This window comes from Ischnura elegans, chromosome 2 (genome assembly GCF_921293095.1).
Source record: "Ischnura elegans chromosome 2, ioIscEleg1.1, whole genome shotgun sequence".
In the NCBI taxonomy this organism is placed as follows: Eukaryota; Metazoa; Arthropoda; class Insecta; order Odonata; family Coenagrionidae; genus Ischnura; species Ischnura elegans.
The window spans coordinates 118,508,408-118,523,497 of NC_060247.1; the positions used below are offsets into that span (position 1 = coordinate 118,508,408).

A 15,090-nucleotide genomic window follows, 5' to 3' on the forward strand; every position below is an offset into this window, starting at 1 on the left:
TTTTCAAATGTTCTGGATTTCTGGATTCCGGATTTGAGGTCCTCAACTGTAATATGCAGGGAAAGTTCGTCAAGAATCGCTCTTTTTACTGAAAAGGATGAAAATTAACAGTGAAATCTACCTCTTTATCTAAATGAATTAATTAACCAGAACTTAACAACATCACTAACTCCTGAAAAATAAGTGGTAAATTTTGCATTTTTTCACTTAAAAGTTATGAGAAAATGACTGAATGAGAAATACCTTTTTTGTCATGACTTATCTTTTCCATCCACTAACAGAATTGCCTGGTAGAATTGTAATATTGGGTCTGACTGAAGGACCCCATAGGAAATGAACATGAGCTCTCGAGCATGAGCTGATTTTTTTCCCTTACCTTACACTCAATAGATGTTGGATGAAGAACATGATATTAGAATACCACTATATTTCCGGGTCCGACAGAAACGACAAATTGAGAGAGATATGAGAGAGAGATAGAGAAAAAATTGATTACTTCGGACTTGAACCCTCGCAAAATTTTCATTAAATTACAGCGCACAGTATAGACCCACTCGGCTACGGAGCCATGTATTGTTCAAATTTCCCTCCCACTGGTACTGAAAATACCGAAACTCGATTTCAAAACTGTGGCGAAAGTGGCGCCGCACCATTTGTTGCAATACTTTTGAATCCGACTGTTTCTCCCGTGCTCTCTGTCTGAATATAGTGATAGCTATTAACACGAATGGATAATTGTACGCAATGCAGGAAAAGGAAAGAGGGGAGATTAAATGCTCAAATATTTTGTCTAGATAGTTTAATCATCGATCATCATAAAACTCAAATGAAAATACTTCAACTTAATGCTAATAAATTAATCGATGAAGAGAATTGGGGAAACTCGGGGGTGGGGGGGAGGCGGATGTTAGAGGATGGGGGAGTGGTCCTTCTTTGGGAAAGGATTGCCAGAAAATTGTTTTTTACCTTCATTTTGTCCTTTTTTGTCTCTTTATTTTTTAAAATTGTGAAATCGCATTTAAATAGGTTTTTGAGGAGATTTGTAGGTTTAGGTACGATATCTGGGGAAATTTCGCAGGCTTTGTAGTGTGGTCCATCCTCGGAAGGGTCGCTAATCCGCAATTCTTTCCTCGATTAGCTTACCCTTGCTGGCTTCTGTCCTTGGCTCCCAAAGCGAAGGAATCCCCCCCGAAAACCGACCACTCTGGCTGCAATTATAAAGTTTGAAACTAGATAAGGTTAGGAAAATGATCGTTTGCATCGTACAATCGTACTATCAAGTACGTCTTTGAACCACGTTTCTGCGATAAAAATTAACCGTTTTGTGAACCATGCTCAAAATTTGGCAAATGATATCAGCAGTTACGAATGGTTGAGTTAGATATGGTCGTTTGAGTGAGTTTCTAGCATGATTTGGCCGACTCATACTAACCATTTCCCCACAGAGGCGTCGGTTACTTTACCAGAGAAGAAGTGATAATTGGCGATTTGAATTTGGCGTTCCTGGCTTCAGTGAGTGATGGATTAGTACCGATAAAATGTGAATTGGTTATTAAATGACGTAACATGACGATCTACAGTAGAATAGTTAGAAATACAAAAAGAAATATATTCGTTCATACATTTGAGTCTAGATCTAATTGATTTCTATTTTATTTCTCTGTTGTAGCCCTACTTGAATTAGGATGATTCACGAAGTTCTGACCTATGGAAGTGGCTTACGGTACTGTAAATGTACCCCCAACCCAGAGTATCCTCTCCGCATGTCATATTATAATTTACCATTTTTCTGATAAATGCTATTACCTCGTACATGTTGGCTTCATCTTGTGGTCCATTGCCTTGGTGATTGCATTCTCTTTCCATAAACGTAAGTGTAAAAGCTCTAATGAGCTTTCGACTGACCTACAACAACATAGCACCCTGCAATCCACCGCTATGGTGTTTCTCAGGGGATGACTATTCGTCATCGATATCACATTCGTCAAATCATGCTCTCACATGGGTGGCCCTGGTTCGATACTTCGTCACAACAGTACATTTTGTAGTTTTCATTTTGATCACACGGCGACGAGTTTTTCAATAATGTTACTTGCAACAAGCGTAGGCACGAGAAAAATTTTTTATCGTCACAGCGGTGTTTAGGTACTTAAATCGGTGTCATTTCGAACACGGAAATATAAAAACTACACTTGCTACCGTCCTCAAGAATATGCGGAAAAATTAACTGTGGGTAATAACAGTGGCTTTTTTTCGAAGAAATTACATTTGTAGGTGATCCTCTTGTTATTATGCTGGAGGGCTGCGGAAGATTCTGGAAGGCGGCGAGCACAAGACACATTTGGCGTAATTGTTGATTTTAAATAATCAACTTTTATTCCATCCTATTTGTTAATAGAATTAATATTTCGAAATGGCTCTTTTAGTATGTAGGTTCTTGAAATTAACTTTGGAATAATGTGATTTACAAGTGTTCGAGATATATGGTAATTTATATTCGTTTTGTCTTCTGATTTATTACATCTGCACGCATATTGCCTATCGCCACTGGCCTTGAGGACATCTGCTCTCAAAAAAAGGGGTTTTTATATTTAATCTGGAAGCTGATCAACATAAGCAATACACAAAATTTACAATTTAGCGCAAACCAAACCTTGCTTGAGTTGTCCTCATATCTCCGCGCTCGAAATTACACTGCTTAAATACCTAAAAGCCGTTATGACGATAAAAAAATTTTTCATGACTATAGTCATGAGAAAAATTTAAAGCATATAAGTCAAGCATATATGCTTCCTGCAATTAACATTAGTGAAAAACTTGTCGCGGTATGATCAAAATGAAAACTACAAAATATACTGTCGTGATGAAGTGTCGAACCCGGATCCCCGATGTGAGAGCCGGAACGGACCCTGGTAAATGGATGGTGTTATTTTGGGATTATATAACGCTTGTTAAAAATACCGCTTAGAAATTAATTAATTACAGCCAAACTTAGGCCCATTCAATGGAAGCACTATCAGTTCAGAGATGTGTTCGCCGTTCCGAATGCCATAAAAAATACGGCATTGAAAAAGGCGGAGCAAGGTAGGTACGTGGTCTCCCCTTGTTAGATTCATCTGCTTTATCTTGCGCCTGACAACAAAACAAAAACAGCTGTTTATCAGAAGGTTCTTGGCGCAAGGCATTAAACCCGAATGTGTGGGTACACCGTGGTGCGTTTACGCCAGCAGCACTTTCACGCAGTGGATTTTTTTCCAAACAGAGACACTATAACTGGCGCGCCTAAAGTCATTTGATAATAATGCTGCTTCATAGGGGCTTTTCTTGCACGATTTTGACGGATAATAACAAAAATAGCCAAAAACTGAATGCGTATAATTTTTATTTCATTTACTGCTTTATAAAACCACAATGCCTAAAATTTCTTAAGTTAAAACGTAAGAAAATTCATTGAAAAAAAATCCGCGTAAACGTGCTCCGATCCACCCTACGTAGATTCAATAAAGAAAATGTCTTTCTGACAAGCAATTTTGATACTCATTTACGTAGTTTTATTGAATTTGTACCCTTATTTTATTAAAATAAATCAAATATGTTTAAAAACGATAAAGCCGCTCTTGATTTATAAAGTGCAAGTTCTACTAACTGCAAGTTCATTGATTGTTAGGCGGTACGAAGTTCGCCGGGTCAGCTAGTCTAAAGGCCTGTTTACACGATACATTAACACGTATGAGTTAATGTCTGTTTGCGTGAATGATTTTTGTGGACCGGAACGGAACATGTACGAATGCATGAACAAAAGTAGAACAGGTTCTATTTTCTGTGTATGCATTCGCACAAGTGGGTGGTTACATGGTGCATTTTGGCGTTCATTCTCGCGTTCATACATGTAGACATAAACCCGTACGTGTTAATGTACCGTGTAAACAGGACTTAATGTATGTGCGTAAAAATACTTTCTATATATTCGTGTTTACAGCTTCAATTCCGATTCCATCAATTAGAAAACGTGAAGAAACATGACACTGAAGCTATGTATTTCTAAAAATCCGTTCAATTTAAGGATTTTTCACTTTTTTCACATTTGTCAATTTCCCTAGGGAATGCGATGCCACTCCACGTGACGTCATAGGGACCTAGTTTCTATACGAGTAGATAGGAGTTTTACATCGTCTGAGGTTACCAATGCACGCATGAGGCACAGAGCTCAGGGAAACATGTCTTAATAATCACCTATTAAAACTGCCTAAGGTCGGACAGTTTTCTTCGTTTGATAATGTATTAATAATCCTTATTTAAGCCAAGCGCTACCAGCTAGTATGGTACTCTGCTACCTGATAGCATCCTGCGTCGTATCAGCGCTCAGAGCCTCGCCCCAAGGTCACCTCAGTTGCGGCAGCGGGAACCAGAACGACGTCACACGGACTCTCTCCCGGCATTCATACTTACCCGTCGCGTTTTCGCGTGCTTGAAAATTTTCACTTTTCATTTAATCGCGAAAAATAGATATCGTCATTTAAAAATCTAAAAGCGTGAAATCGTACTCCAGGAGCAATAATCTTTCGATTTAGGCAATAAAAAAAATAATAGGAAACCACCCTATTATCCCTACCATACTCCGTTAAAGTTATTTTTTGGGTTATTTTTTTAAAATTCTTTGCCATTAAAATCTCAATGAAATACTTGCTGAATTACATTACACTATTTTCTAATTATCTTGCCAAATATTACTCCAACATTTCAGTAGCAAAATAGCTCAATATTATTTCATAGTATCAACCTTCAAATGTTACTCCTAGAACCAGGGGCGGATCTAGGATTTCTTTCTAGTGGGGGCACAAGCAAGGCTGTATGCAGGATTTTGTTCTGGGGGGGGCACAAAGATACTTCGTAATACAAAATGAGCGCTATTGTAATTGGATCGTATTAAAAATCTTGCATATTTATTTAAGAGTCTGGGGGGCACGTGCCCCCGTGCTCCCCGTCCTCCCTAGAACTTTGTCAAGGAAGATTGAATTTTTCTTTAAACATGATTTCTTTCTATAAATTTCAGCCGATAAAATTTTTTTATTTCAAAATAAAAAATGTTTCTTTGTTTATTCATTCAGGGTTAACTTCTTCAATCATTGTACGTGAAAATTCATTAGATGGTATTTCTGAATATGTAAGCAGCAACTTATTAGAGCAGGTGAAGAGAAATGTCTACTCACTACTGACAAATATTTCTCGGGTTTGCATCCAGGTTAAAGCTTTTATGTAAGCCGACGTTTCGGAAGACGACTTGTCTTCCATCCTCAAGGCTGTGTTACTTTATCGAAGTTCAATTTCACACTGAACTGGATCGACCGTTTACCGAGGACAACAATACGGCTCAGGTGTCGTCCGATTGGCTGTAGGTCTTTTGAAATTCTTCACGTTTAACCCTTATGTTTTTCATGCAGCTGATTACAGGTCTCCATGTAGTGCTTAGATGAAAGCCGGTGTCCCGATTGAAATTTTTGGGATTGAGGCGGATCTCTATTGCTTCCTTAACTAAGCGGTCCCAGTAACGTTGAGCTTGGCAAAGGATTTTGGTGTCGTCCCATTTAATAGCATGGTCTTCATTAATGCTGTGTTCCGCCACGGCCGACTTTTCTGGTTGCGCTAATCTGAAAAATCTCCGGTGTTCTTTCAGCCTCGTCTCAATCGTTCGGCCTGTCTCCCCCACATACATTTTACCACATTCACAAGGTATTCCATAAACCCCTGGTGTCTTCAACCCAATCGGATCATTCCAGCCTGGTGTTGAATTTCTCTTTGGTGGTTTTTTAAATAATACTTCTGTCAGTCTTTGGCATATATAATGCAATTAATATATTTTTTATTGGTTTTCAAGGATACGTGCTGTATATCAGCAAATTTTAACAACCCTCACCAAGCGGTGCCTTAATTTAGGTGGTGGCAGATGGACAGTTTTGATATTATACCGTCGTAGAATGCGGTGGATCTTACCATATATGGTTGACACATATGGGATTAAGGCTGTTGATAGCGGTTTTTCAGGCGGCTCATCCGGGCAACTCTTTTGTTTTATGTTGAATCTGCTTAGCGCCTTAAAAATCTCTTGTTTTCCATAGCCATTCCGTAAAAATGTTGTCTTAAGGTGGTCTAACTTGGCTGAGATGCTTGTATTATCTGATATTAACTTGGCTCTATGGACCAAGGTAGAAAATACAGCGGCCTTCTGCGATGGATGGTGGTGGCTCTGTCCGTTGAGATACAGGTCAGTATGCGTTGGCTTCCTATAAACGGAATGACCTAGGCTCCCATCTTCTTTCCTATGTATTAGGATGTCCAGGAAAGGAAGTCGCCCATTCTCTTCTACCTCCATGGTAAATGTGATGCTCGGGTGTTGGTTGTTCATATGTGTCAAAATCTTAAATCGTTTATTGTCTACTCACTAATTTTCAGGTGAATGTCTAAGCACAAGTTATGAAAGGTGCTACTTTAATAAATGATTTAATTTTAGGGGATAACAAAAATAAATTTGGGCATCAATAAAAATCATTGTTTTAATGAGAATTTGAAGCCCAGTTATCCTTGAATTTAAATTCAGCAATAATTTTTTTGAATATTGAAAAATAAATGCTATGAGTATCAAAATGAGTGGGCAATGAGGAATTACCATGAAAAATAGGAGAGAAAAGGAATCTTATGAAAATTTTAATGAAGAGATGGAAGGCTGAATTGACCATTACTCGAAGAATGATGGCAGTTGAACCCCCAAATTAATGCTCCAAGTAGAATATACATTTTTAGGTTTCTCCAATGAAGATGAATTTAACATATTTTTAAATCAAAGGTAATACATTCTTATAAATACATAATTGCTACCAGTTTTAAACTTTAATACATATGTAGTGAATTATGATATGAAACTAATGGATTGTTGAATACAGTAAAAATATAATATAACTCTACCAAAACATAATGAGAGCAATTTTTGGTGTCCCGAATACTTTCGGACAAGATAAATATGAGCTTTGGTATTCACAGGTTAGCATCAGGGTCTGTTCCATCACTGTGAATTAGTTAAGAAAAGTTCTTACATACACCCACAGCAATGACACTGTCTTCGCCATCAGAATCAATTTTTGAGAATTGATTCCTTGAAAAATTAAGCTCATTCCAGCCTGGTGTTGAATTGTTGAATTTCTCTTTGGTGGTTTTTAAAATAATACTTCTGTCAGTCTTTGGCATATATAATGCAATTAATATATTTTTTATTGGTTTTTAACGACACGTGCTGTATATCAGCAAATTTTAACTACTATTTTCATTTATTTCCTTTCTATGAGCCACAAAGCCAAGAATTTTAAATATTTATTTGGCACACGTATAAGTATCAAGTTTGAAATGAATACTCTCCTTTTTGTACACTACTTTTATGATCGCAGCGGTGATTAATTTAATTTGTGTATGTGGCCTTTTCACGTTTTTTTGCCACATATAACTTTTGAATTAAAATTTTTGTTGCCAATAAGGTAATTACAAGCAGGAGCAATTAATTTATTGTTATTAGTTTACCTCTATGGCACTGTGGATACTTTGTGAATTGCTGAGTACCCACAAAAATTTGCAACATGCACTTCATATTCAGGCTGGATTGGCAGAAGTAATTAGAGAGATCCTTAGCCAATAGCTAGTAATAAATGAAATAACCTACCAGATTGCCACATTACCGGTATAGCAGCAGCTAAGTCTGAAGCTGCATTCAAAGTTTTATCAACAGGAGTGTGTGATTGTTATGTAGCGGATCTACTGCTGTTTCATCATCAGTGGGAAAATAATGATCAGGAATGAATAAAGCATACCATTTCAGCAACAATTTTTAATTTTTATATAAAATATAAATAGTACATATTTTGAGAGTTAGCAGACATATAGGAGAAGTTTGGAGAAAGCAGTTGACAGATAAGGGAAAATCCAGATAGTTATGAAATAAATTATATAGCACCAGACTAGCCTTAATGATAGATAATCATAATAATGAAAAACTATCAACAAACTTTTTAATATTGCTCTAATAATTATTGGAATCCGAAAACTCAAGAAAATGCAAAATAAGACGTCCTTAACATAAAGCAATTTTACTATCTTGAATTAAATAATCACTTCATTATGGTTAGCTTGACTCGCTAGTCATATGGTCAAGCCAAGTCATTCCGTAGCATAAGTTTAGATATTTACAACTTTCTTGCTTAGTCTAAATTATATTTAAGAATTTATAATATTTATACAATTAGAAATAAAGAAAAACCCTCTGAGAAGCATAAGCAAAGAGTAGTTCATGATGAGATGTAATATACGTCACAATTACATTAGATTTTAAAGATACTCAGGGGTAAATAATCACCTCTAACAACATTGATTCCCTAAAAGCCACTTCTATCACAAAGAAGACATTTTTTCATTTATTTTCAGAAAACAAGTTAATTTAATCAAAATTACCAATCATAAGTTATTTAAAGCTACTGAAATTATCAAAATCATCAGGCTTGGAAAACATTCTTACCATCTGTGATTCGGATTCATAATGGGAAAAAAACATAACAAAAATATGTAGGAATACACAGTTAACTATTATGAAAGGCTTGACCATTTATCAGGTGTCAAGTTGAGACCAACAGCCGGTAAACTCTATGCCTTTTAACAATAGGAGTGTCGTCATTGAGATGTGGACATCCGCGGAATGCTTGCTGAGAAGAAACTGAGAGGTGGGCATCAGGCTGGGACCTGCAAATGAAATAGGAACTGCATTATATATGCAGCAGATTAAGAAAAATTTGTTCTTCATTCACAGAAGATTTTGCAGCTCAAAAATGCCATTTACTAATCATTTGAATCTCCAAGTCATTACAAAAATTAGTACAGTATTCTCTACTGGTCTTGCCATATGGAAGTGAAGTCAGTATCTCAGAAGAAATACAGTTGCTCCCACCTTCATAGAATACATAGATCCTACAGATGGTGTCAGAGGAAATGTTTAAACAATGCATTATCTCCTGCAAGTAGGTGTACATTTAGACAAATGCTCGGTTGGATGCACGAAATCAGAATGGGGGCTATTTCCTGGATAGGCCTTCATGCAATTTTGGTTGTGTACACTGTGCAACTTAGATGGTGAATGTGTTTACTCATCAGGTAAATGCATCATGTCAACAAGGCGAAATGAATGTTGACAAGAAGTCACTTATTAGTAGGAATTATGTGGCAATAAACAGGTTGGATACAATGATTGCCATGTGAAAATTCTTGGAAAATCATGCCCCTGTATATATATACATTCAGTATTAGCATCATTACAAATAAATTTTTAAATAAAATTTGATGCTCATGTTCCGAAACCCTTAAATAAATGGATTTTGGTGCTGAAATAACTGTGCTTTCTTTTGAAAATGAGCTCATCACCGAAAAATAAACGAAAAATTTGCAAATCATAAATGCCATAAAAGTATTAATCAGGTGAATCCTCTGCTTCTTAAATTTCATGATTTAGTGGATAATATGTCCCCTAAAATAAATGAACAAGCATGAAGAGTCAAACAAACAGGCTCATTCAAATCGATGTAGCCGTTTAACTGCTTTCTTGGTATGGATATATGTAGCTGGGGATCGGGCGTGGGCCTGGGTTCAAATCTCAACAATAGAAAAGAATTATCAGAGGTCATCCAATCCCTGCTTGAGTGTTGTACGTAGCACATTTCGAGCATAACACTTCATCCGTCAGATAAGACGTTAAGCCGTAGTCTCTTTGGCACCTATCGTTAATAGCAGGCTAATGCCAACACCGGGTTTTCCTCCACCCTTCCCCCATGGTGCAAATGCCTTAGCTGCCGCATACTCCAAATACCATACCATAAACATAATTACCCAGGTTCTGTGTTAGGGCCAAAAGGTGAATACCAATATATTGGGTGAATATCTATATAACCGGACAAATTGGAATTTGCTCGTTGTCTAATGTGTGACGATGGAAACTGTTTCAAATATTTATGATACATTTTCAGAGGAAAAAATCGCAATGTTTAATCAGGTCAAGATGGTCAAGGTTAAGGAGAATAATTTTTCCTTTCTAGAACTTTCGCACTTTAGCATTAATAAGTAAGACTTTCCGCTAGCTACATCTACATACTACCCCGCAAGCCACCTCAATAGGTGTTTGGCAGGGGGTGTTAGGACACCAGCAGTGAACAAATAACAACGAGATTTTTTTAAGAAGATCTGCTTAGCCTTTATTTAAGTCCTTAAATTTTTGGGAAAAAACGAAATCCCACACCTATATGATCGGCAAAATATCTCTACTAATTTATCGTTTCCGTTGGACCTGGAAATAAATAGGTGTCGAATATGATGCTCTCGTGTTGTTCTTAAAGATATCATGTATTCTCATTTGCTCGAGCTATCAACGCCTAGCGCGCAGCCCCCGAGGCTCTGCCTAATTTGTTTACCATCAGTGTAAACTCTTTGCATGCCCGTAGCAGTGTTTGACGAATCGCGAAGCTTTCCTTTGTATTTTATCAAGTTCACGGATTAAGTCTTTCTCCACCGGATCCCATACAATTGCTGCGTATTCAAAGCATAGCCAGAGGAGTGCAAAATAGCACCCATCTTTCACTTTTTCATCAGAAAATTTTCCCACAACCAGTAACAGATACACAAAAAAAAAACAAGGGAGGGGGCGCAGAAGATACTTTGAGCTGCCTATACTTTTATCTTAATGAAATATAATCTAGTTACAAGCAAAGTTTAAGATATTTTATTTGAAATGATTATACGCATATACAAGAGAACATTATCTTATGATTTAAAAAAGTTACGATTGAGGTTCTGTAATGTTTGGTAATGCGGGCAACTCCGCAGAGGGGGGGAGGCGCGTGCCCCCTGCGCTCCTCATATGCAGGGGCGCAACTAGGATTTAGGGCTGGGGGGGAGGTTTAGGTGCAACTAGTAATACCGTGGTGAGTGAGGGTATGGTATACCCACCAGGATAAGCGGTAGGTGCAAGATTGATAAATTGTGGAATCTTAAGATAAATGGTTCAAAATGGTGAGTTTTACGTTTTTCCGAGGGGTATTTTATTAATCCTTACACTATTCTATTAGTGATATCAATCAAATGAAGTGAAATGGATTAAACTCAAAAATTTCTCTGAGCTCTGGGGGGGGGGGGTTTATCCCCCCAACCCCCCCCTCTCACTGCGCCATTGCTCATTTGTATCCGGCCCTGCCCACAACATGCTTGGCGAATCCAAGCTTCTTACGGACTATGCCACAAATATATCTCATGTGTGTTCCCGAAGATAGATTCGAAGTTATTTTAACTCCCAGAAACTTCATCTGTCGCCTTTATGTTGACACCATCCGCAACATTTTGGGATAGTTGGACGAACTACATTTGCGTAGCCAGGAATTTCGTTCGGGGGTCCAAAACCAGGGCGGGGGGGAATTTTTGAAAAACGCTGTACTAAGTAATGGGTTTTAAACTAATTTTTACACTTTTCATAATCGAAAAAACTTTATTTGATAAAGAAATGTTTTTTAAATTCATGAATTTTCAATAATTTGCTTTCTTTTATGAAGGAAAATGATTGTGCATGATCTTAGGTTTTCTCGGCGTATCAGTCGCTGAAAAGTTTCTCGGTTTTTTTACCGGTTGATGTCGTCCATGTCTCCCGATGCGACGTTTCGATCAGCGACTCGCTGATCATTCTCAGGGGATCTTCTGAATGATCTTGGACGAGCGATGAACGATGATCTTCGGAAGATCCCCTGAGGATGATCAGCAAGTCGCTGATCGAAACGTCGGGAGACATGGACTACATCAACCGGTGGAAAACCCGAGAAATTTTTCAGAAAATGTTTGTGGTTTTTTTTATTTCGGAGGGGTCCAGACCCCCCCTGGCTACGCCACTGACGATCTAATATACGGTTGTTTCTTTAATCATACAACATAATCCTATTTCCTTTCCCGAGGGGTCAATAGAGGGTTCACAATCAATTTCCGTTTCATTTGCAAATTAAACGTCAACTTGTTCATCTACGGAATCACGAGATTTCCTTGCGGGAAATAAAAAAAACGATCGATTGGCCAGCGAGAGAAATGGAACGGAAAAATCTAGCTCTCTGTTCTTATATCGAACGATGGAATGCGGATTAGAAGGGAAAAATGTGGGTTATAAGCATTGGAATGGAATACGATAGATCTAGGAGGGATACAGTTGGTGCTGCGGCAAAAGTGTTGGCTTCCAACCCAGTAAATCCGGATTCGGATCTCGATTCGGTGACGGAGATTTTTCACAGAATGCCAGAGGCGTAGCCACGAATTTCGTTCGGGGGGGTTCCAAAACCAGGGGGGAAAATTTTTGAAAAACCGGGCTAAGTAATGGGTTTTAAACTAATTTTAACACTTTTCATAATCGAAAAAACGTAATTTGTTAAGGAGACATTTTGTAAATTCCTGATTTTTCAATATTTTGTTTTCTTTTATGGAGAAAAATGATTGTGTTTTTATATTTCGGAGAGGGGGGTACGGACCCCCAGGACAATCCCTGGCTACGCCACTGCAGAATGTTCGATCCTTGCTTGAGTGCTTTGCGCTTCCTATTATTTTTTTATTGCCTAAATCGAAAGATTATTACTCCTGGAGTACGTATTTCACGCTTTCAGATTTATAAATGACGATATATATATTTCGCGATTAAATGAAAAGTGAAAAATTTCAAGCGCGCGGAAAGGCGACCGCTAAGTATGAATGCCAGGAAAACTCCGTGTGACGTCGTTCTAGTTCCCGCTGCCGCAAGTGAGGTGACTGTAAAAATGACTGATTATGAATATGTGTTGATGCTTTGTCAGGTATTCATCATTATTCTTCATCCTCTCTGATGCTCAGGGGAACTTATAGCTTTCGCGGCTTTCCGTCTGTCATTAAAAAAATCCCCGCCCCATTCTCTCCCGTCCCCGACTACAATCACATAGAAAATTAATTTACAATGCCCTTAACTCCCACTGTTAATGTCCTAACATTGTTTCCTTCTTCAACTTCAGAGTACCTTCCCACCACACCGGTTCGACCTCCCTACTCCACATGAAAATACCCAAGCTATCAGTAATAGGGTAGTTTCCTATTATTTTTTATTGCCTAAATCGAAAGATTATTACTCCTGGAATACGTATTTCACGCTTTTAGATTTTTAAATGACGATATCTATTTTTCGCGATTAAATGAAAAGTGAAAATTTTCAAGCGCGCGAAAACACGACGGCTAAGTATGAATGCTGGGAAAACCCCGTGTGACGTCGTTCTAGTTCCCGCTGCCGCCAGTGAGGTGACCTTAGGGCGAGGCTTTGGGCGCTGATACTACGCAGGATGCTAGCAGGTAGCAGAGCACCCTGCTAGCTGGTAGCGCTTGGCTTAAATAAGGATTATTATACCTTATCAAACGAAGAAAATTTTCCGACCTTGGCCAGTTTTAATAGGTGATTATTAAGACATGTTTCCCTGAGCTTTGTGCCTCATGCATGCATTGGTAATCTCAGACGATGTAAAACTCCTATCTATTCGTATAGAAACTAGGTCCCTGTGACGTCACGTGGAGTGAAATCGCGTTGGCGCTAATCTGACCGTTTTCAAATGCGGATATAATTGACCATTGCCATTCGTCTAAACTGGGATTTCTAAAAACAAATAATTTGTATATTATGAATACACTAATGGTGGGTAACGAATCGCAATCAGTGCCTTTCGTTTTCTTTGATGAAGGAAACTACCCTATTGTTGGATGGAACGCTAACTCCAAAATCCAGAACACGCGATCATTTTTTCCGTCCCTCAGAGTGATAGGTCCAGTGATAGGTTCTCAGGGACCAATAATGTGATCGCTCGACCCATCATTTTCTGATTCACACGGTTATTCCCACCGTTCCTTTTTCTATAGATTGTTCCGTCACTTTCAGCATTGGGGGAGAGGGGATTTGAGGGGGGGAGGGCATGGCGGCACGTGCCCCCCCTCCCAGACCTTAAGAAATAGGCATTTTTAATACGGATATCATTGCTTTCATTTTGATGTGTATTACGGAGCCTCAATCATTTGATTTCATATTAATAACTTTCATATTAAAATAAAGACAATATGTTGAGAATGCCTATTTATTATGTGAATAATTTTGTAGTAACAATGTGAAATATGCCCCGTTCACATTACCATCTTTCTTAACCAGCGTAAGATGACGTCAGAACCAACGCGCGTTCACACTCAACCATGGTTAGACCCTGGCGACATCTGATGAGTGGTAGAGGAATTCCAAGTGAAAAATGAATTGACAAGAGCGAATAACTTGTTGGAAGGAAATATAGAATGTGCAGGGAAAAGTTCTTGTGTTAATTGCAATGATATTGATGATGAATTTAAACATATGTGCATATTATGAGCTGCTTATGAATTAAAAATTGCATTCCAGAGTCGACAATCATTGTTCCTTGCTACGTAGAAGGTAATTCAAATGTGTTCGTCCAACTAATCATTTCATCCATAGTGTGGCTTGCATTCTTCTACTGCTCTATTTAATACGAATGAAAGCGAATATTACTGATAATTAGGTTGATATCAACAACATATACTACTACTTGCCCTTGATTCGGATGTGTCGACAAATCATTGATGTAGGTGAAGAAAATCGAGGACCTAATCTTGAGACTTGAGCCTCAATTTGAGACACTTGTGATTTGGGATGGAGATACACTTTTCGCTGCATTACATTCTTAGCTATTATTGTATTCTGACTTTGACAAAGGACATGATCCAATCTGATGCTATACCGTAAATTAAAACTCTTTTACCTCTTCTTCAAATGTGGACGAATAACTTGCAGAAATGTGACGATTGTTGAAATTTAACTTATGAAATAAGAGAGACAACGTGGTAATTTTTGCGATATGTGGTATCACCCGACGTTTCTAAATTTATTTTCTATCGTTACATCTGACTAGCCGTTAGCCTGATACTTTATATTGATATGGGAAGAACTTTTGTTCAAGGATGAACATAAGTGAT

General features: G+C 38.0%; 1 protein-coding gene across 4 annotated transcripts in view; it reads right to left on the minus strand.

Moving 5' to 3' along the window:
* Positions 1 to 7,855: 7,855 nt before the first annotated feature.
* The window catches only part of LOC124154493 (cytochrome c oxidase assembly factor 6 homolog), a 127,640-nt gene continuing 120,405 nt past the window's right edge, over positions 7,856 to 15,090 (minus strand). For all 4 annotated transcript variants that reach the window (XM_046528266.1, XM_046528269.1, XM_046528268.1 and 1 more), the window contains one exon: positions 7,856 to 8,775. In XM_046528266.1, the coding sequence (XP_046384222.1) occupies positions 8,652 to 8,775 (124 nt within the window). In that variant the 3' untranslated portion in view covers positions 7,856 to 8,651. The remainder of the gene's footprint in view (positions 8,776 to 15,090) is intronic.